General features: G+C 36.3%; 2 protein-coding genes across 10 annotated transcripts in view; one reads left to right on the top strand and one right to left on the bottom strand.

Annotated features, from left to right (window-relative positions):
- Window positions 1-833: 833 nt before the first annotated feature.
- ncapd3 (non-SMC condensin II complex, subunit D3) lies at window positions 834-17,331 on the bottom strand. Of its 3 annotated transcripts, none has more exons than XM_084091979.1 (35): window positions 17,208-17,331; window positions 16,653-16,804; window positions 16,355-16,517; window positions 15,978-16,153; window positions 15,588-15,752; window positions 15,232-15,293; window positions 14,601-14,688; window positions 14,385-14,518; window positions 14,159-14,231; window positions 13,567-13,692; window positions 13,196-13,448; window positions 13,034-13,072; window positions 12,839-12,946; window positions 12,678-12,751; window positions 11,486-11,620; window positions 10,171-10,391; window positions 9,867-10,058; window positions 9,555-9,652; window positions 8,794-8,903; window positions 8,598-8,705; window positions 7,010-7,118; window positions 6,659-6,760; window positions 6,330-6,568; window positions 6,147-6,226; window positions 5,906-6,043; window positions 5,626-5,759; window positions 4,293-4,489; window positions 4,104-4,214; window positions 3,187-3,357; window positions 2,929-3,062; window positions 2,693-2,760; window positions 2,369-2,410; window positions 2,211-2,273; window positions 2,012-2,075; window positions 834-1,469 (listed from the first exon to the last, which is right to left on the bottom strand). In XM_084091979.1, the coding sequence occupies exons 1-35, from the start codon at window positions 17,257-17,259 to the stop codon at window positions 1,397-1,399; spliced, it is 4,254 nt and encodes a 1,417-aa protein (XP_083948105.1). In that variant the 5' UTR covers window positions 17,260-17,331; the 3' UTR covers window positions 834-1,396. The 3 variants fall into 3 exon arrangements, with proteins under 3 accessions (XP_083948105.1, XP_083948107.1, XP_083948106.1); XM_084091981.1 differs by having other exon boundaries at window positions 13,034-13,069; window positions 17,208-17,312; XM_084091980.1 differs by having other exon boundaries at window positions 15,588-15,749; window positions 17,208-17,312.
- Window positions 17,332-17,578: 247 nt separating this feature from the next.
- Window positions 17,579-23,428, top strand: part of primpol (primase and polymerase (DNA-directed)) — a 10,054-nt gene continuing 4,204 nt past the window's right edge. For 4 of the 7 annotated variants that reach the window (XR_014604001.1, XR_014604002.1, XR_014604003.1 and 1 more), the window contains exons 1-12: window positions 17,602-17,713; window positions 18,181-18,459; window positions 18,548-18,642; window positions 18,818-18,956; window positions 19,747-19,894; window positions 20,112-20,163; window positions 20,347-20,483; window positions 21,400-21,562; window positions 21,688-21,782; window positions 22,787-22,873; window positions 23,027-23,135; window positions 23,230-23,312. Coding sequence is in view for 4 of the 7 variants with exons in the window: in XM_084097291.1 (XP_083953417.1) it covers window positions 18,277-18,459; window positions 18,548-18,642; window positions 18,818-18,956; window positions 19,747-19,894; window positions 20,112-20,163; window positions 20,347-20,483; window positions 21,400-21,562; window positions 21,688-21,782; window positions 22,787-22,873; window positions 23,027-23,135; window positions 23,230-23,312 (1,291 nt within the window). In the remaining 3 variants the exon portion in view is untranslated. Of the gene's footprint in view, window positions 17,714-18,043; window positions 18,460-18,547; window positions 18,643-18,817; window positions 18,957-19,746; window positions 19,895-20,111; window positions 20,164-20,346; window positions 20,484-21,399; window positions 21,563-21,687; window positions 21,783-22,786; window positions 22,874-23,026; window positions 23,136-23,229; window positions 23,313-23,428 lie in introns of all 7 variants that reach the window. The other 3 variants (XM_084097293.1, XM_084097292.1, XM_084097294.1) reach the window with 3 other exon arrangements.

Below are 23,428 nucleotides of genomic sequence, written 5' to 3'. Positions count from 1 at the left end.
GAAGTGAGAGGAAACACAACAATTGGTATGTTATTTGGAATATTATCAATTCATGCTGGTTAACATGATCATCAGGTTTTGAACGTATTGAATGTAACTTCCAAAAATTATTCATTATTAATTTATTTTTCACACACACGCATGTTTTTTTCGTTTTATGGGGACTTTCCATAGACATGATTTTTCTATTCTATCCCCTTACACTAACCATACCCCTAAACTTACCCATCACAGAAAACTTTCTGCATTTTTTACATTTTCAAACAACATCACAATATGATTTAGAAGCTGTTTTCCTCATGGGCACCAAAAAATGTCCCCACAAGTAAAAGACATTGCCATCTTTGTGGGGATATTTTGTCCTCATAAATGTAGGGTTTACCATTTTCTTCAAAGAAAAATGTTATATTTATATTTATGGAGCAGCCTGTTCATGTGCAGTATTGGCATAATTTTATGCTTTTCTTTTTGTATTTTTATTGTTTATTATTATGTCTGATTTTATTTTGTTCGTAAACAGTATATATGCTGTGATCTTCAAAAGACAATGTGCATTTCATGTTTATTCTGACACCTTATGACAAGTTATGCTAATGCTCCAAAATCTGTTTTTATAACAGTAAAAACTCTTCATGTAATCGTATTACCTGTATTTTGTGTCATGTTTATCCAAATAAAACTGATTAAAAAAAATAGACCTCACTTTATTGGTATTTAAATAGCCTACATTAAACTTTATTCTTGTACACACAGGTGCTGTATTAAACACTAAAGTACTGAATGAAAGAATTTCAGTTGCTACATTTGAACATTGGAAACGTCACATATGAATGTCTCGTCAAATACATTTAATCCACTTCATCTGCAATAAAGACAGCAAACACTGGTAATCCACTCTGTAGACACAGGTGATAATATTCAGGGATTAAAAGCACACAAGAAAGTGGATTACACCTTAAAAAAAAGTGTCTTGCATGACAAAATGTTTATATGTTTATATATATATATATATACCTCTCAAAGACAGTTTTAGAAAAACATCATAAAGGAGAAACAGAACACTTGTGTACCAATGGGTGATAAATCTGCTCCATATAATAATCATTAGTTGCCACACTTTCTCTACTGATATGAATGGCAGGGAAAGTAGATTGCGAATTTCAGACACATTCAGTACAACAACCAGGTTTGGAGGAAATCCACAAGATACGATCCAAAGTATCAAAAGCATTTAATAACATTTCCTTTTTACAAACAAGACAAGTCGATGAAATGGTAAAAAAGGAGAGTTATCAAGAGAACAGTGAAATAAAGAGGGCTTGTTATAAAGGTACAGTGAACTGAAAGGTAGAATCAATACATACTGCATCATAATAAATGCACAGATATACATTCACTAAAACCTTTTCTTGGATCTCAGTTTTTGTACAAGAGGAGATTCCACATTCCACTGCCTGGGCACTGGTTTTCTAAAGGGCGGAATAAAAAAGAAAAAAAGAAATCTTAACCAATATACCTTCATGCTTCATCTAATATTTTTAGTTCATTGTAAAACAGTATATATTGTGAAGGGTCATTTCACTACATGGTTGTTGTAGCGCTGTGCTGAAAATTATTTTCAAGGAAGTACCCTGTCTATTAATGGGTAAAGCTACAGTAACATCTTCAGCTAGACAGCTTGAGATCCTTTCTATCTAAACTGCTTAAGCCTAGTAGGGAATGTTTTATGAGCAGTAGGATGACCATTTTCATCCGCGTGCCGAAGCACAACCAAAAAAAATTCTTATGCAAAATGCATGCAGTTCTGTTTTTTATCAGTGTACCTTTAATTGAAATGTTAATGAACGATGTCTAAAACTTTGTATTACTATCACTTCTCGTTTCTATTGCCTCTTTAAGATGAAGTGCTTGTTGTATCCCTCATTAAGTCACTTTATTTAAAAGTGTCTGTTTAATGAATAAATGTAAATTCAGCTTAGCTCTCAATGCATAATGAAATGTATAAGCTTACTGTTGCTCTGGTGACATCAGATGTAGAACACCCTCTTCTTCCTCCGTATCTTTGCTACCTGTAACTAAGTACACATTTGACCATTTTCGCAAATTTCCAAGTACTTGTTGAATGGTTTAAAACATATGAACACCATAGTATTGTAAATGAGTTTTCTGACCATAAGACTAAATGTGAATGACCATTCGCAAAAACATACCTCTTCTAGATTCATTGCAGATGGCACTGACTTGCTCTCCAAATGTCACTTCATTGATGCTCGCTTAAAAAGAATCAGAAAAGAGCTCAATTAAATAGCAGTTTCCCTAAAGATGGACTTTTGTAATTATGGGAGACGTCCAAATGAATTAATCTTACCCTGTGGAGTACTAATGGCTCTCCCAACCTGTTTTCCTCGTCCTGAGAGGGAGGGAGGGAGGGAGGGAGAGAGAGAGAGAGAGAGAGATTAAAAATTCTTTTCAACTGATAATACAGATGTTCTTTATAATATAATTATAATAAAATACATGATCTAAAATACCCTTGAAGTTGTGCGATTAATTATTGTACTGCAGATATATATATATATATATATATAAAAAAAGATTTTCTTTTTTTTCAGAAATGACTGATCTGTGTTGTTCTGTATGAGCAATATTATTGTTGGGTTGCTGACAAAAGAAAATGCTGATTTTGGTTTACCTGTTGAAAACACTGTAGGGGAAGATTGGCCCCTGACTGGAGTTACCATGCCTGCATATGTGCGGCGCCTGAGAGAACGAATAATTGTAAAAGTGATGTGAATATTCATACGTAACACTTTTGCCTTATTTTTATAGATAAAGTGTGCTGCTGATGACATTATTATATTGATATTGGTGATATCTAACTAAAAAGTGCCAGGTTATCTGTTGTACTTGGATGTGGCCCAGTTTTACCTCAGAACATCAGCAGATTTTGGGGTTCGTGCGGGTCCTTTATTAGCATGAGGATGTAGAGGGGTGGCAAAACCTCCCCTCGGTGTCTGCCTCCCAACATTTGCTGCCTGGGCAGGAGAAGCCATGGCATTACCCTAAAGAAGAATGGGCAAGGGAGGGAAACAGAGGAAAGAAAGAGAGACAAGGTCAAAAACTGGCAGTAAAGGCTTTGTTGTCAAATTTCTGCTACTTTCCGATGCATGCGTATGTTTGACTAACGTTTTGTCGGGGGGACATTGTGAAGTTGGCCAATTGTTTTTCCATCTGTTGTTGTTCTTGTTGTTGTTTTTCCTTTTCAAACTGCTTCAGGTTATACTCCACCTCTGCAGCCAACTGCTCATCAGCAGCAAACAGCTCCTTCACTTCTGAACGATAGTCCTGCATGGTCACCTGCAATAGACACATAAACAAAAGGCTTGTCTTGTGATGGGTGTGAATAACTTGACATTAACTCATAAATTACATCAATGATCAATTGCCTCATCTTCTCTCTTGATTTTAAAATTGTGATCTATTTTAAATGTATGAATAAACTAATATGATTTAATGTCATAAAATATTACTTAATGACACATTCGCATTTTTTGTGTGCTTTCAATCTGTCAACATTGCTACACAAGTACTAAAACTACCACAAGGATGTGTTTGAGGAATCAGTGTAAACTAATGGACCCTTTTCACAGAATATATTGTGTTATATTAACTTAGCATTCCCACAATGTCTGAGGAAGGGGCAGCAAATTTGACATCTTTCTCTTTTCTAAACACCATAGTCAATCTCTCTATATTTTTTCCCTCTTTTGTAAAGTCACAGAAACCCTATCATGGACTATAGTTTACTATTGGAGCAAATTGTAACCAAAAATTATATTTGTTGTATTCTCTTGTTCACCACCATGGAAGTTTACCCAATTACGATGACTTCTGCTTCTGAGAACATGAAAAGGGTCCATTACGGCACTACAGGTTTTTTTTTTTTTAAATCATTTTGACTGAACTTATGACTGAATTTTTTTTTAGATGAGATGCAATGGCCCAAGACATTTGTCTGAGGTGTTTGATATGTAGACAAATAATTAAAAACTAATTTATTTAAAGAAGTAGGGAGGGGTGGGGGGCATGTCTGTATGCATCACCTGTAGGTACGCCATAAGGTGTTTCAGGACAGGTGAGTGTTGCTCTTCCAGCATTTTCTTCAGACTGATGATGATAGGAATAACATTCTCCACAAAATTTCTCTTTTGGACCTGCACATAAGACAGATGGCAAGTTTAACAAAGATCTGATGACCACCCCCAGAATTTACACTCAGGATGTTCTCTCACCTGTGACACCAACTTTTTCTGGGCCACCTGTAAGACAGCTTTAGCCATAGCCATCTCATCCTCCTGAGGTTCCTCTCCTGCTGCTGGGCCGCTCATGGCTGACAGTTTCATCTCCTTCAGGGAGAGGATGTCAAATGTATCTGCAAGCAACTCTGAACCCTGAGAGTCCAGAGGCAGCTCAGAGTCCACAAAACTGGCTGGAGAAGAGAGGCATCTGTAAGGGTCACATCTATATAATAAACCAGTGTTTCTCTGAACTTCTGTTGAGTCCCTAACCATTTGCTTTCAACCTGTAAATTGGATTTACAGCTACATAAGTCATGGATAAATATTCCTGCTACTGAAAAAAAAACACAATATAGTTAAAGTGTTAAACATCAATAGACAACACTGTAACAAAATTGTGATCGGGTGGGGCTGTTGCTCTATCCAGGGTTCATAAAGAGTTTGGAAAAAGCTTGTTTTAAATATTATGTTTTCAATGTTTGAAATGTCCTTGAATTTTGAAGATCCTCTTTGAAAATAAATGCTTGGTATTTTTCCTTAGAACTTCCAGTTAGATTAATAAATATTTTTCTTTTTTTAAAAGATCTGTGTCAGTAATCGCATACTCTCATGAGTAGGTACTCATTACTAGTAGGTAATTACTTCACGACCACTAAAATAATTGTTCTATACAGTATAAATGTGTGTAGTATGAATGTAATCTGGATGTACTACATTCGCAAGGTTGTCATTATCATGTGACCTACAAGCGTGAGTTACATTGCTTTACTGCCATTTATAAATCCTCTCCTGTGGCCTCATGGGATAGTAAAGTGTTCATCGTATGCACACTTCAGAATCTTGCCGGAAGTAGTAGGTCATACGGTACTTTTTGCCTACTCTTTTATGAGTACTTTCTCTTTTATGAGAAGTATCGGACATACTTTTGTCACATACTGTTTTTCGCCTACTATTTAGTAGGGACATATGCGTATTCAAATGCAGCCCGAGTCATGGGTCCCCTGTGTTCTGTTCTTACTGTACAGATGTGAATTTGTACTTCCTTCAGCCTGAATCATAACATTTTTTGTTTCATATTCATTTTTGCTCTTGGTGTAAAAGGACCATTCGTCTGCGATTCATTTCACTATATCGCATAGCCTCTGGTGTGAAAAGGTCTTTTTCTCCAGCCAGTTTTGTGGACTCACAGTTTCAATCACTGTATTTTGTCCTGCTTGAAAGCCCATTGAATGTGCTGAAAAAATGCTTAAATTTCACTCCTAAAATCTGTACAAACCCTGCACACTGCAAACACCACAGAAAGCAATCTATCACAAACAGCTCTCACCAAGAATGTCCTGGCAGATTTTGGTGGTGATATTGAAGCGTTGCTCATCTGTAAAGTTTTTCAATAGGAACCTGTAGATCCTGAAGCGTTTGCCTTGATTCTGGTGTCCTCTCAGAGAAAACCTGCTTTTCTCACTGACAGAAAACAAACCAAAACACATTTTCAGAACTCTCAGCATTCCACATTAGTCGATTCCTCCCATAAAGGGAAAGGAAATTAAAAATTGTTTCTGAACCACTGAAAAAAAATCTAACATACGATGGATAATTTCAGAATGTACCTCTCAGTTTGAGGAAATTTATTATATTTCTTATGTTTCTCATAAGAGTTGAAGTAGAAAATGCACTCAATGAAATGCTGGGAAAACATGAGGGGACTCTTCTTAAGCAGGAGGTCAACCAGGCAGTACTCACAGAGACTAAACAACAAAACAAACGAAAAACAACAACAACAACATTATATTAAATGGCAAAAGAAACTGCACTGTAATAAGCTTTTCTTTGTAAAGCCTTATTTCTTACTCTGCAATGGCAGGATTTTGATCCACAAGAGCAATAGCAAAGCGGAAAAACAGCGCACCTTTCCATTTCACATATTCCTCCTATTGAAGAGCAAAACATCACAATACAGGACATTTAAAGAATCTGACACAGCCAGATTAAACACAAAAAAAAAGAAATGCTTGGAGGGTCTTGCATGAGTACCTGCAGTAAGTTGGTGAGCATAATGAGGGTCTGTTCTCGGACGATGGGCTCTTTGTCTCTCAGACATGCTGAGATGTTCGGGATATATCGGCTCACTGTGTTGGTGTAACGCACGCAAAGGTCGCACATCACCACCACCACGTTACTGCGCACGGCCAGCTCTGTGCCCACTTCCAGCTCCCGCGCAAACACAGGGAGATACTTCAACATTAGTTCCTCGTGCTGCAAACAAAGCTTACCTATAACACAGAGAGAACAATTCTATCACATTGAGCCAGCTGGGTAATGTGCATCTCAAAAAATAGAAACGGTTTGTAAATGTTTATCACCTAATGTGATAACAGCATGAGCTCGGACCACTGTTGGCATGGAATTGGGTTTGAACTGAGACAGAGGCTGACTAGCAGGCAGTTCATGTCCTTCAGCAGGAACTGAAAGAAAACACAGAATAAAAAAAAAACATGCAGTTGATGATACAGATGTTTTTTAACGCATTACTCCAAGACCTTGATATTGACACCAGCTGTAAATTGCACCTTAATCTGTGCTTACAGCTACAGCAGATTTCTGAAAAGCTCTTGGATGTGATTTACTGAAATTACACATGCACATGATAAGAATCCTGGGATAGATGTGCATTCATACCAAGCAAAAAAAAAAAAAAAGTTTAATGGGCTCACCTTGCTGCTCTGAAGGAGTTAGAACAGACTGAACCAGAAGGAAAATTCTCTTCCCCACTTTAGAAGGACAATGGAGAGAAGTGGCACCAAGTGTATAAAGATGTTTCACCTGAGATACACAGGATACATTGAAGGGAATATAACATTGCCATTTTAAAATGCAAAATGTAAATTAAACTATCACTTTATTTAACGCTTTTAACAAGTTGTGGTCTCTGAGATTCGTTTTTGAGTTTAATGCACACAGTCAAAGATACGTTCATTTTTAACAAGGTTTATTATCATTTAAGTCTGATTGTAATAGTTTTGTGATTTCTTTCATAATGTAATGCAGGTTTATAAAGTGGCTGTGACTGAGACTGAAGGATTGAGTGGTTTAAAAACTATGTAAGATACTGCATTAACACTATAAAGCTAATGGGCCTGTTTACACCTGATCACTTTTACTGATCAGACAACCATCTGATATGTGAAAACTGTTCCATTTACACTCAGCCACATAAATGTGTCACTGCAAAACAAATATAAATCCAAACTTCAATTTCCATACCATATGCAAATTTAACGTCAATAAGAGCTGCATATTATTTATCATCAGCTAATTTCTCATCAAAAGACATCAATAGGAGAGAACGGCATCAGCTTATTTTTATTCTAAGATTATTTAGTCTCACTATTTTTAATTGTATGATTATTGTATGTTCAGGATGCGACACCGAACTTTCAGTTTCGTTTCAGAATCAGAATGCTTGCACAAACAAGGAATATTTCTTAAAAATATATAAAAGAATAAAGAAAGACACACAAACATATTTACAGATTGTGAACATATTTACAGTATTATGAGTAATATGAATAAATATCAACTAAGTTTACAAAGATATTGCACTAAGCAGCAGAGTATTGCACTTACAGGCTTATGCCTTGGGAGGCATTTAACCGTTTAAGAGGGAAATGGCCTGTGGGAAGAAGCTGTTCCTGTGTCTAGACGTTCTATTGCCCAGTGACCTGAAACATCTAGGGCACAGGAACAGCTTCTTCCCAGAAAGCCATTTCCCTCTTAAACAGTTCAATGCGGCATTTTGAGCATCTGCTTGCTGAAGAAATGCTCAGCTGCTCATCTGAGGTGGGCCATATCTGTGGCGTTGCGTGTTGCAGTAGCACCGTCATATCTGGCTGCCGATAGCCTAACACACTCTCACACGAGTAAAATTTACATATGTGGCTTCAACAGCCAGATGCATTTCGGTTGTCCAGTTTCGTCTGGAATGAGTCTGAAACCACCTCCTGAAACCATTAGTCTCGAAAGCATTTCGGAGGACATTTACAGTACACCTTGTCTTTTCCGATCAGAGAAAACGCATGAAGTGACCAGGTGTAAACAGACACTATATTGTTGCTTTCTGATTTAAAAAGCACAACAGCAAGAAAAACAAAACAAAACAGCCGTTTAACTATAAGGATCAGAGAGGGTGAAAAATAGTCATGTAAAACTAAATCGATTGTTTTTGCTGCAAAAACTTTAACAATGTTAGGCCTCAGTGAAAAAAGTGTGATTTATCCCCCTTAATAAAGGCTCTGTCTGTACCAGAAGGTCTTCATTGATGTTCATAGCTCCTTTCTCTTGTAGAATGACACCAGACAGATAACTCTCACAAACAGAGACCAGCTCTCCACAGAAACGATCCAGGAACCTCTGAAACACACACAAACACAGAAAGTATTAAAGTATAAATAAAATACATCTAATAAGGGCTTCTTGGCAATAGTATGTATGATCTTACCAATGTGTCCTGAGTGTTGTCTGATCTTCCAAACCTGACCAGAGTATCCACACAGGAGTTGATCACCTCCAAAGGCAGACTGAAAGTCTTCAACCAGCCCATCAGATCATCTACACAGGTAAAACATGCACACATTTGTAATGTATTTGAATTAAAATTCCATTACTAACAAAGCTTTGTTTTGAATGTGTAACTTTAACTGAATTACCAGTGTTACATAAACATCCAGTAGGTAATTAGACTGACTACCCTACACTACCATTCAAAAGTTTGGGCTCAGTGAGATTTTTTCTTTTTTGAAGTAATATATTTATTTATTTTATTTTTCAGCAAGGATACATGAAACTGACAGTAAAAAGTGACAGTAAAGATATTTATAATATTACAAAACAAATGTCTATTTCACACTGATAATACAAAATGTTTCTTGAGCACCAAATCAGTATTTGAGAATTATTTCTATTTTAGAATGATCATGTGACACTGAAGACTAGAGTAATGGCTGCAAAGAAAATAGTTATTCTAGTTTAAATTGTAATGGTATTTCTATTTCCCCAAAAAACTTCAGAATTTCTGAGCATAAGAGACTTAGGGTTAGGGTTACTTTCAAAAAACTTTACGCTAAAGAAACAATAGCGGTTCTAGGTTCATCTGAATCCAACCTGACTTAAAAAGTCTTGAACTCACAAGTTATTGGTCTTACACACTCACTGAACCACAAGTCAGATTCAGGTTAAAAGGAACTGGCACACAACACTTACCAACTATTCTGGCCTTGGTGTCATCATTAATATTAGAGGCAATGTCACCCATAACGCTCAAGATATGACAGGTCATTGTAACTGAAACAACTGGTGACCTGATAATTAAAACAAACACATCATTAAAAACATTTTTTAGAACAAAATCACATGCAAAGCAAGCAGACACCATTTACACACTAAATTATTACAATAAATTATTCACTTAAGAAACTACATACTCTTTGACCTCTTTCCTTTATAACTGTCTGCACATTTACCATATGGTTTGATGACACAACAAATTTCACTTCCTCCGCTCTGTTTTCTGACCTGATAGTATTCTCCCAGGTATCCAGAATGGTGGAGCAGTTCAGTTTAGGAGAGCAACTGGCAATTTTAGCTAACAGCAGCCAGGCAGCAGCGGCCCTCTCTCCCTCTGTGTGAGACAGCAAACTGTTCACAAAGGCAGGAGTGAACTTCTGCTGTGGAGCCCACACGCTGAAAGCCTTGCTGAAATACCGGCTACAGAAGAGAAGGATGTGGAGGAGGACAGAAATAAAACAATGAAAGCAAAGAAAGGGGGAGATATGTCACACACTGGTATCACAGATGATTAGGACAACGTGCAACTAACCTGAGATCTTGACACTTCTCACACATCAGTCCCAGTAAATCCCAGGCCAGCCTCTGAGAGGTGTCGCCATCCCGATATTTGCCTTGATTCTTAATGTGAGTGATGATGACATGGTCCAGACACTCTAGAGCTTTCTCCTGCACAGAGCTCTCAGAGTCCATGACAGCCGGTAACACTCCTCTCAGCCAGGCCTCCTGCACCTCTCTATTTTCAGGCAGAGCCTGGACACATCAGAAGGTTATAGGAAAACGCTACACAAAATAAACTAGCACTTGTCTTGAGGTTAAAGGCCCGTTCGCACCAAGGACGATAGCTAGAATAATAATGATAAAGATAAGATATAGTTTTAGTCAAAAAAATAAAAATCATGCGTGTCAGTCATGCAAGTACAGCTCCTATCTCTTTGAATGAGGAAACATAACATTCTCCAAAGCTGTTTACCAAGCTAAAGATTCAATTTCATATTTGAAATAAATCATGAAATGGTTTCTTATAATAAAATAGCATTAAAAAGTATTTATGTGCAGTCATAAGCATGCTTCTCAGAAAATGTACTGTTTCTATAGCAACCGGAGCTTCTTACAGCAGCTCCAGTGACAAGATGACTTTATCAATCAGCGACTGGCTCTTTTATTTAGAAGGCGGGAATTATTCCGTCATATTGTGCATTGTAGTTTCTCCCATTTATTAATATGAGAGCACCGTCTTTGTATATCTAAAGTCTTTGATTAAGATAATGGTTGGAATCACTTTCACAATGATTTTTTACATTGACACTACGATAAAAACATTAACAGCCAATCAGAATCCTTAAACATTTAAAGTGGCAGTAGACAACCTGCAGGACTGTGCGTTGGTGTGGACGCTAATATAGTTATAGTTATAATTATCGTTCTTGTTATTACCGGGTCTTAAGAGATATGGCAACCCCTCATTGGCCAGGCCGTCACCATTTCCATGGGTGAAAAAAAATTAAATCATGATTTCTTTTTTTTATTCATTATGTTATTATTTTGTGGGTAAAATTGTGCATTTATGAGTAAACAAATATGATTAATATCTTATTTGTCAGAGAAAGCTACCATACCAGCTGAAGATAAGTCGTGAGGAAAAACAGGATGAATGTCAAGTTTTTAAAAACACAAGAATTAGAATTTAAACATGACCTCAGTTGTAAACATTAAAATGGAGAGGCACAGGTAAAAGTTTGACTGTTTTGACTAGCTAATCATTTGATTGGTCATAACAGATACTAGATAGTATGAATCCATCTGTTAGATGCAGCAATAATGTGAGGTTGGAAGGGGGTGCTCACAGCGAGGAGGTCCATAAGGCACTGCATGGCTTTCTTCTTCACTGAGACAGCAGGATCCCTGCAGCGCTCTGACAGTATACTCAGATTCTCCGCACTGCATGAGACCACACCATGCTTCAGCAGACTCATGACGGTCTACACAAACACATGAAAGACACACGATCAAATACATCTGATTGCTTTAAACAGTTTTGACAATGAAACTAATGGCCTTGCATACTCTCTACCATTAAAAAGTATTTTTAATTTTAATTTTTTAATGCTTTCTGTTAAAGAAGTCTTATGCTTACAAAGGCTGCATCAGTAATACTGTGAAATATTATTACAATTTACAGTAACAGTTTTCTACCATAATTGATTCCTAATTTATTCCTGTAATAGCCATACTGAATTTTCAACAGCTTATTTGGAGCTCAATAAACAGTTCTGGAAAGTTTATGGAAAAAGTGAGGCTTTTTTTTGTTTAGGATCCCTTGAGTTTGATGAATAGAAAGTTCTAAAGAACAGTATTAGTTGAAATAGAATTTTGTAACAACGCACATCTTTACTGTCACTTTTTAATCAACAATGCATCCTTGCTGAATAAAAGTATTAATTTCTTTTTAAAAAAAAGAAATCTTACTGACTAGAAACATTTAAATGGTAGTGTATAATTAATTGAGCCCATATTACAGAAAACAGTATTTTATTTCTCTTTAAAAAAAAATCTTACTATGCAAACATAATCTAACAATAACAATGCAATGCTCCCTCCCCATTCCAGAGACTATTTATGGAAATTAAGGTGCAGAAAATAAGTTAAAAACAACATTTGATTGTGCAAGTACAGCATACGGTCAGCACACTAATTAAAGCATTACTGTTAAAAATGTACAAACTAAAAAATAAAAAAACTCCAGATGAACTAGTTGACCACACTAATCAATAAGTTGATAGTTGGACAACTAATTGCCCATCGTGACCCAACCCTACTGTGAGCTACAACAGTATCTGAAGGTCAAAGATCTGGCAATCACAAACAGTCATTTATTGGGTAATTCAGCAAAAACTGCCTATTTTATAGACCATAGTGGAAAGTGGTCACATACAGTAAAAATAAATAAGAACCGTTTTGGTGCAATAAACATTGACTTTAATAATATAAATATATGGAAAATGTGAAATGTTACAAAGTGTACAATGTATTTCATACCTCCAGTGCACTTTTTCTAGCATTGGTTTTTGGATCACTGACATGCTTTTTAAATAGAGCCATAGTTTCCTCATCTAAAAGTAAATCAAAAAAATTAATAAAGAAATAGTGATGTAAAATTTTTTATTTAAAATGACAAGGCCTATTTGAGTTAAACTTACTCTGAAAAGAAGTATTCATACCGCTCCTGTTGGTCGTAGTGATGCTCTTGTGTTTTGTAAGCTCAATGGTTCTGAAGGTCAGGGCAGTTTTCTGACCTTTCAGAGTTTCTGAAAAACATAACACACACTGAACCATCACTGACTATAAAAATCCATCTACCTAATTTCATTTTAAGTACCAAAATACAATCTTACGCTCAGATTGGGCTGAATCCAGCATAGTCTGAGCACCTGCTGAAAAAAGAATGAGCTTAATCAGTATTCAAATGTATGTTACAAATAAAGAATAGAATTCCCTCATATACAAACATTTTTACACTGAGATGTACAGTTATTGTACTGTAGTAATATACATACTATTGGAGAACAGCTCATGCACACATTTTGTGGCATTCTGGGAACCCAGCTCCAGACACTGTGCCAGGCAGTGCAATGCGTGACCTCTGACCGTGGGAGAGACGTCATTACGATGATTGTAAATTATATCGTGGACCAGAAACCTGTGAGACAGGAACACAGCCAGCTCAGGGTCCACTGTGTCGTCCATGTCCCTCTCGCTCTGCTGCAGAAGGACCATGGTAACATCAAGCGCAAACATTCTAAATGCCACCTGTAGAGAAGGTTTTTTCAGGAATCAGGAAAAGACCAGTGCATTGACAAATATCAAATAATCTGTGCAAATGTCAAGTTGTGCTCAAATAAGGGGCCGTTATAGTCACACTGTTCACCTTGTTATTTTGGGAGTAGTTATAGAGCCACTTAACGATGGCTGCGTAGTCCTGGCACGGCATCTTAGCCATCAGCTTCCCAACAGCCTGTGCTCCACTGGATCGATATTCAGACTTCTCCACCATCTAAAAACCCAGAATGAGTTACATGGAATTACATGGAAGATTTTTTTTTTTTTTTATGGCGACACCTCACAGGTTAGTTCACCCAAAACTGAAAGCTGCTGTTGTTGTTAGAATTGATTTGAGAGCTGCATAATGACTTGCATGAATGATTTTATAGTGAATAATGATGTCTGTATGAGGATATAGCTTTGGAAAATTTGGAATATAAGACAGGTTGTATGAATAACTTTTATGGTTCTATAATAGTGCTTTTTGTCTGTTTTGAAGCTTAACAGCTGTGGTCACTATAATATGTCATATATGCAACTGTATGTAGATTCATATGAAAATCTAATTTTGTGTTCCATGAAAAAAATAACTATATAATAAATACATCAGGAACGACATGAGGGTTGAGAGTCAATAAAGACAAAACTGAAATAATTAAAATTAATTTATTTAAATGTTCCTTTAAAATAAAATATACCTGATGGCAGATGTGTTGCACAATGATCCGTAAAAGTGGCAATGTGGCCTCCCTCTGCTGATCAACAATATGACTAGAACACATAAAACAGATAATCAACTCACAGTATCAATGCTGAAGAAATATTGGGGGACAAAGTAAATCCAACATAATACATTTAGAGAATGTATGTCATTTAAAAACAATAAACTCTTTTCCTATATGAAATGGAATTGGAGTCACTAACCTAATGAAAAGGATGGCCTGGTCTCTGGCACCACAGACAGCCTGAGATGGAGCAAGAAGACATGGCTTGGATCTCTCCTGTGCTTTCATCATTAGAATCACATACAGTAGCTTGCGGAACACTCGGCGACGGCACTGTACAATACAACACACAATGATCAAGCAATGTAATCATGCAACCAAAATACAGTGGTCTTCTTGAAGTAACCCCACACACCTCATCTCCTTCACCATGAATGGTTGAGCAGAGTAGCCCCAGTCCATGATAGGACAGTTCAGGCAGACTCTCTAATTGGTCGACATTCCTGTAAACACACACACACACACACACACACACACACAAAACCTCAGAAGGCTGCAAAGCTTGAGATAAAGTCAGATATATTTGTGTAAAAGACTCTTTAAGAAGAAATGCATCATTTTTGATATTTTTAACTAAAACAAAATTAAAAAACTATTAAACTTTTTTGTGTTTTTTAGCCTGGTCGTTAGAAATTGGGTGTGCAAATCTGTGGAAAATTGGGAGCGTAGAGGGGAGACAACAACCAATAAAACACAGACCTGCAACACACTCATTATTCAAAAAAACATGAGCGGAGAAAAAAAAACATAAAAAACAAATAAATCTAAAATGAAGTCAATTTTAAACATTAGATGAAAAACTTAAATTTGAAAAAAAAAAAAACTAAAAGACAATTGTAAATCTTGCCTTGGGAACAAACTGAAATTGAAATATTAAAAAATGAATAAAAATGACAGACAAAAAAAATTAAAATGAAAACTAGTATACAATTAATACTAAAATAATGCTGTAATGCATTTCCTCATCTTTCTAATTGTGCATTTACCTTTCCTGAGAGAATGACAGATCTCCAATAACTGGTTCAAAGTTGGTAAGTTCAGTGAAAAGCTGAAAAATGAAAATAATGTAAGAAATCTCAGCATTCTGTTAGTATAACTGTACAAAATGCACATGTTGGTTTCAATATCAACATGTGAAAGTGTTCTAACCAAACTCAGATCTATACATTAACACTGCTATTCTGCTGAGACAAATATGCTCTGAGAATGTTATCTACACTTCAAAGGGGTCAACCTTCTTTTTAATGGAGTAGAAGAAACAAAAAAAGGCCAATCCCTAACTACCACAAGAAGCACACAAATCCTGGGTGAGGCTGGCACACATCTCGCATCATTTACAGACCTGAACACAACTGTCAGCACTCTGAGGTTTGTCTCGAAGTGAAATTCTCTCTAGGAGTCTCAGAAGTGTGCGAACCAGTGATACAATGCTCTCCCTTAGTTTCAGCAAATCCTGTGCAGAAAAGTACATCCCCTCTTCTTCATCATCTTCATCATCATCAAACTGCTGGAAAACAAAACACAAAAATATGCAATACATGACATCACTGTCAACACTATCATTGACAGATAGATTGAATCTAAGTCTTTGGGGAACGTGTCTGTCAAGAGTAGGAAAATACACTTTTAAAGATGATGAATGTAAATGTCACATATGCAAACAAACAATAAAAAAAAAAAAAAAAAAAAAAAATTATATATATATATATATATATATATATATATACTATACCTCTTCTGACGCTTTCTTTGGGGGTTTGGATCGTTTTCCAGGTTTGGGGTCACCTTGGGAGCTTTTCAGAGAATCTTTCTTGCGTTTCTTGCCAGAGTCTTGAGGCCAGCATTTTAGGGGCATGTTCAGACAGGTATCAAAAAGGATCTGATGGTACACTTTATTCGCAACACTACCTGAAGATGGACACACAAAAAAAGATTAAATAAACTAATGAGACATTCTGACAGTGCTATGTTAAAATAGAAGGATCTGACATCACATTTGCTTTCATGTAGGGATTTTGGTTGAGGATGACAGGTCCTTGACATCACTAACAAACTTGAAATCAGTTTTTTTTTGCTCTAGGCTATATTAATAATCTGTTGCAATCTGACCTGGTATTTTCAGCAGCAACAAGTATAGAGACGCTGCCTGTAGACCACACAGTCTCTGTTCAAGACTGGGATTTTTGGCTTTAGCACTAAGGATGAAGTAGGACAGGACAGCCACCAAAGTTTTTGCAGAGACACCATTCTCACCAAACACCACCCAGACACTCTACAGGAAAAAAATACATGATCAAGAAATCATAAGTAGATTACATTGCAGTGAATAACAAAACTGATCTATTATGTTTGTGTAAGCCCTTGGTGAGGTGAAACAGAAATAAATCACAGAATCATCAAGCTATACCTGTGTATTGTCATCATCCTCATTGGAGAAGGTCAGAAGCTGCATGTAGACTGTTTTGAAAACATCAGGGTCTTCCTTTATCTCCTCCTCAATAACAGGGTCAAGAGGGTCTGTGTCGGTGAACTCGAAATCCCACACTGCATCCACCCAGTCTGAAACATTTCAATAAGTCAATACCATATGTACACTGTGGCTAATGATGCACAAACATTATGCAGGCAGTTCATTAAGTTTTAAAATAGACAATGAGCATGCGATTTACACTATGACTAGGCTATATAATATTACTATGGCAGTTTGAACGGATAGTTAAACGTTAGATAGAAAAGACAGTGAGTTTGGATATAGTAGCAGAACAAAATGTTTCGCTAAAAAAACACCTAAAATCTCGCATATTACAAACTATGACCCGAAACCAAAACAAACCCCCGGGATGACAGTGTCAGTTGCAGCTCAACATATTTTGAGGTTTAATAGAACAATACACACGATGAGTCTCGAAAGTCGTTAAGCAATTGTTCCCAATACATGCTCGTGACAAAAAATACACTATACCTGAAGACACGCTGTTTAATTTTAATAACTGCAGAGCACGTATCAACTCCATCTTTCATTCAAAACAACGCGCCAACAACAGCTGCTGTAGTGGGACTTCGCGTCACATATCCCGGCATGCACTGCGGCATTCACGGTCGATCTCATGAATATTAAGTAGAAAATGACTTTTTTTCGTTTTAACTAAACCTAACCGTAATACCAGTATGATAACATGCATATATGGTACTAATCTCCAAAAAATTATAATAAAACAATTAAACAACAAGAGAAAATAACTTCTAATAACGATGAGGGGTGTCAACTAATTAATATTCATGATCTTAAACAAGTTCCGTTTCGCGCTCGGTACATCTAGCGCATGCGCAATGCTTCGTTCTGTGACGCGCAATTACGCGCGTTCCTCAAAAAGCTGCTGTGCCTGTGCTCAGATAGAGGAAGTGCTTCAGACTGTCAATATGTAAAAACAAAATACAAAGGAGTCGGACTATAAAGCAAGAATACAAGTAAGCAACCAAACTTGGTGTAACTTATGTGTACTTATTTCTTAATGTATAATGTAGCACTCATATATATTTTTTATTAACATGTAACTTACTGTATGCAGTGCCTGTTCGATGTTCCTTAATTTTTTGTTCGGTTTTATCCCCTGTCTATCTATCTATCTATCTATCTATCTATCTATCTATCTATCTATCTATCTATCTATTTATCTATCTATCTATCTATCTATTTATTGTTTAAAGTGCATTAGTAACACATTGTGTGTCTGGCATAAAGCATTTACATAAACAAAACCAGTAACATTTTATTTATTTGTTTCTCTGTCTATTTAGGATTAAAAAATGGCCAACATTCTTGATAGTTAATAATTTCACCATTCATATACCAGCCCAGTAATATCCCAGTATTACATCTACTGTACCAGAAGCCTTCACTGTACATTTGCTGTTGGACTTTTACCTGCTCACAGGTGACTTCAGTTTTCCTGACCTCATTACTGTCCTCTGATGATCACATCACAGAGCATGAGTGAGATTTAATCATACTCCAGTGTTTTGAGGCAAGGATGATGGGAGGAAAGTGGCAGGACAGGCTGAAGTCTTTGGAGCAGAGAGCCTCGTCCTTTCAGTCTTCTCCTCTGTGCAGTCCATACAAGCCACGTCTGTCCCGGCCATGGCAGCTCTCCTCTGTCTGGAGACTGTTCCCACGCCAGAACGCAGCCATCGGCTTCATTCAGCACATAAAACAGGTCTAGACATTAGCTGTTAGATATCCGTTCAAGTAAAGTGTATATCAGCTGTTTTTAAAATGTTTTTCTCTTATTCTGTCTTTGTCAGGACGTGCACATATTTTCACTTGAGAAGGAAAGCAGTGATGCTGGACAGAGGATTTTCCTAGTGACCAGCTACAGTGAACTTTGGCATTATTACAGGTAACTGTGACATATATAATGATAAATCAGTGTTGGGGAAGTTACTCATGGAAAGGAATCTGCTACAGAATAGTTACTTTGCACATTATTAGTTTATTTTCACTTCATTTTTAATACAATGTACATGCACTTAGAGGCATTGTTGTAGGTGAATGAGAGATCTGTGTCTCTTCAGCACTCACAGGCAGTCTCTGATGCATTGCTATGAGGTCATTCTGGAAGGAGCCGTCTGCAAACTCTACTTTGACTTAGAGTTTCACAAAGGCACCAACACGCACCTGGATGGCAAGATTATGGTGGCAAAACTAATTCAGGTAAATATGCTACCATTCAAAAGTTTGGGGGTCAGTAAGATTTTTTTTAAAGAAAGTAATAGCCTACTTTTATTCAGGAAATATGCATTAAATTGTTAATTCCAACATTTGCTAGTGCATTTTTTAATTAAAAGTTGTATTTGTTAATATTAGTTAATGCACTGTGAACTTGAACAAAAATGTAACAATTGTATTTTTTCATTAACATTGCCAAAGATGATTAAATGTAAAAATATATATATTTCTCACTGTTAGTTCATATTATTTAATACATTTACTAATGTTAAGAAATATTGTTACAAAAGATTTCTATTTAAAAAATGCTATGATAAACATTATTTATCCATTTATTTAATTATCAAAAGAATAGGGGAAAAAATATAATGTTTACTCAAAAACATTTAGCAGTACAACTGTTTTAATATGAATAAAAATAAGAAATGTTTTTTGAACACCAAATGAGCAATTAGAATGATTTCTGGAAGGATCATGTGACACTGAAGACTGGAGTAATGATGTTGAATATTCAGCTTTGCCGCCACAGGAATCAATTAAATTTAGAAAACATTTTTTAACTTGTAATAATATTTCACAATGTTATTGTTTTTAATGTATTTTTGATCAAATAAATGCTGCCTTGGTGAGTTCAAAAGGCTTTTTTCAAACACACACACACACAAATCTTTCTGGCGCCCCTAAACTTTTGAAAAGTGGTATGGTGATTTGTCGGTTCTTGTTTTAAATTGGTTTTCATAACTAGACATGTAATTTCCTCAATATGCAATAACAGTATGTGTGTGAGAAGCTAGAGGAGATTTATGGTCTACGCTGCTCTGCAAAAGATGTCCTTAATCTTGACTCCAGCACCTCTGAGAAGTTTAGTCGCCATCTTATCTTCATGCTTCCCAGTGCTGCCTTCAAAGACAACTCCCATGTAGGTGAGTCATTGTCATCATCATGTGCTTTGAGTGACTCTGTTGAGTGACACTATTGATGGTTGATAAATACATACATATATAAATATATGTGTGTATATATATATATATATATATATATATGTGTGTATATATATATATATATATATATATATATATATATATATATATATATATTTGTCACAATCTGTGATTGTGATTTTTGTGTGCGTGTTTGCAGGGCGATTTATTCATGATATCCTACATTCTGCTATAAACAGCCTTCAAAAAAGGTGAGAGATGACAAACATTGGAAGGGCTGTAATTAAAGTCATTATTTTGAACTGATTTCTTTATTGCCCCTTTTGTTTTCTGTAAAAACCCTCCACCAGTTTCTTACAGCCTCATTTTTTAAAATGTTTTTGCAGTGTTAATACATCCTTTCTGTTATAATATTGGTTTGATTTGGTTTAAAGCAATCCAGAGGCACCAAGAGAAAACAGAGATGATGTGGATGGTTCTCAGATCAAGAGAAGAAAGTTTGAAGAGAAGGATCTTGGCTTTCTAGTAGTCAAGAGCAAAAATGGGCAGGAACAACTTTTTGTTGATCTGGGTAAGAATTTAAAGTTGGTTCTTTAGTCTACAGTCTTGAAAACATTGTTTCGATGACACACTGGACTTTAGAGGACTGCTGTACACCAACTTCTTTGCTGTTGATTAAATAAACACATTAAATGGTCTCTTGTGAAAAACAGAATACTTATTATGGAAATAATATACTTTAGAAGGATACACTTAAGTGCAAACTAAATGTAATGTTATCAGACACTTAATTGCATATTATTTACAATTAAATGTAAATGTAGTATACAGCCTAGTCAGGGTAGCGCCATTTTTTATTTAATTTTTTTATTTATCAAAATGATGTGTCCATGGTTGCCAAAGTAATCAACAAATTGAGGGCTGGATTTAAAATCACACCAAAAATCAAAGTAAAAATTGAAATTACAGGCTGATCCAACCTGAGCACGTGAAGGTTTGTGCGACCCTCCGAGACCATCTGACCCACTATCAAACCAGTCTTGCTGGATGGTTTTGCAGTCAGCATAACGTTCCCCACAGCTTCTCCAGACTCTTTCATGTCTGTCAGTCTCATCTGTAAAGAGAATGGGGTGCCAATAGCAGACCTGCCAATTCTGGTGTTCCCTGGCAAATGCGATCGAACTGCACGGTGCTGGGCTGGTCCCACTTGAGGACATCTGGCCCTCATGCCACCCTCATGGAGTTTGTTCAGAAACATGCACACCAGTAGACTGCTGGAGGTCATTTTGTAGGACTCTGGCAGTGCTCCTTCTGTTCCTTCTCACACAAAGGAGCAAAGTAAAGTTTTTAAGAAAATATATATTTAAGATTTGAAGTACACTACAAGTGTATGTACAATAAAATTAAGCACACTTTTTTACGAGAGTTTATTAAGGTAAAGGACAAGAAAGTTATGCCTGATGTTAATACCATGCTCTCTTTTGAAGGTGTCTACACCAAGAACAGGAACTTTCGCCTCTACAAGTCCTCCAAACTGGGAAAGAATGCAGCTTTCAGTGTGGCAGAAGACAACAAGTTTGTCCCAAAGCCCTCCAACCACACCACTAAAGAAGAACGCATATTTCTAGATTCTTTAATCACCAACATCAGGTTATTGTATGCAAAAATTGTATAAATATGTTGTCCAGACTGTGGTGGAGCAAGCTTTTTGTGATTTTATTTTTGTGTCTCTCTCGCTTTCACACACACTAACGCGCATTTCTGTTTTGTACCAGTTTCACAGGACAGAGGATTTTGACGTATGATATACCACAGAAGAAAACAGCAGGGTCTCTGTGTTCAACCCTGCAGAGAGAGTCACACAGCTCTGGTGAGAAATACAAGTTAACATCACCAAGAGCTACCCTCAACCTTCCCTCGCACTTTGTAACAAATCCTTCCCTCGTGGGTCAAAATGACCCGAAGCCCTTAAATTATACTTTTTTTCCTCTTTTTTTTCCAGAAAGCTTATTTTATTTTGGTAATATTTTTTCTATTTATTAATGCAATTTTTTTGAGATTTTTTGTTATTTAATTTACCTTTAAATTATTAGATTTGATCAATAAATAATAAATAAGTAATAATTCATAAGTAAAAGTATAAAATAATTTTTGGTTACACTTTATTTTAAGGTGTCATTGTTACAGTGTAATTATATATTTAAGTACTGAGTAATACATGTACTGAGCAACTACATGTACTTACTATAGGGTTAGGGTAGGATTAAGGTTTGTTTGAGGGTTAGTTTCATGTAACTACGTATAATTTACTGTTATTACTATGGTACGTACATATGTTACATGTAACAAGGACACTGTAAAATAAACTGTTACCTAATTTTTTGGTAAAGTTTAAGCATTTTTAGTTAGAATTTTGAGCAGTTTTAGTTTTTTTTGTACTGAAGTATTCCTCGCATTCCATTCATTTCTAAGAGGGTCACGTTGACCCCTGAGGGAAGGATTTGTTAATTTTTTAAATTTCAACCACAAAACTCCTTGAATACAGTAAAAAAAAAAAAAAGTGTATTTGTGGTTCAAGTGTGACAAAAGTCCTAGGGTCTTGGACCACTCCGATGGACACTATTTAAAAAAAAAAAAAAAGAGTATCGGCTCAAAATGATTGGAGGAGGGATGGGTAAGTGACTTTATTCAGAATTAACCATCTCAGGTCAGTGCTGTAATGTGGTTTGCTTAAAATGTGCATTTATATATATGAAATTGAACATTCACTAGGCTGGTGGCTGTTGGGTGAAATAAATGTAATGTCATGTTTTACTTTTCACACCATAGACAGTTTATTACAATTAGAGACTTCTCACTCCGCCCTCTCTATAGATCTGTTAGGTGAACAGAAGCCGTCTCCTTTTAAAGAGGTGGATGAATTTGTGCTGACACTCGTGTGCAAGGATGGCATTCAAGGAAGTAAGCAGGAGAAAAAAGATCTGTATACTATTTCTTTCAAATGAAATTTGTCATTATCTACTCACCCTCAGGTTGCTGAAGGCATGTTTTTCACAAAAGGAATTATTTCAGCTGAATGCTTTGTTAACTGAATGTCGCATTTAACCCAAACAGGTATCCGGCGATGGAACTACTTTGCATCTGAACAGCTGCTGGTTTATGACATTGAGAAATTCCGCTGGTGCCACAATGTGAAGCGCTTCCACAAGAGCAACAACATCATGTGAGTCTCTATCACTGTGACTTGCATTGCTTTACATTCTCTGTTTGATGGTTTGCAACAAGTTACGAATGCTCTTTATTCTTCTTTTTGATAGGATTGTGGTGGATCTCAAAGAAGAAGTGTGGTATCAGCGATGCCATGACCCTGACTGCAGGAGACAGAACTTCAGATCCTCCAGTACGCTCCATAGAGGAATAAATAGATGATATTACGCTCCCAGATAGGCAAAATTTCAGTGTTGTTGTTGTTAACTAAAACTATTAAAAGTAATTTTAGGTCACTTAAAAAAAAGA

Source organism: Abramis brama (genome assembly GCF_963993115.1).
Source record: "Abramis brama genome assembly, chromosome: 2".
In the NCBI taxonomy this organism is placed as follows: domain Eukaryota; kingdom Metazoa; phylum Chordata; class Actinopteri; order Cypriniformes; family Leuciscidae; genus Abramis; species Abramis brama.
The sequence above is the reverse complement of the archived record's forward strand: the minus strand, read 5'-3'. Positions and strand labels throughout refer to the sequence as shown.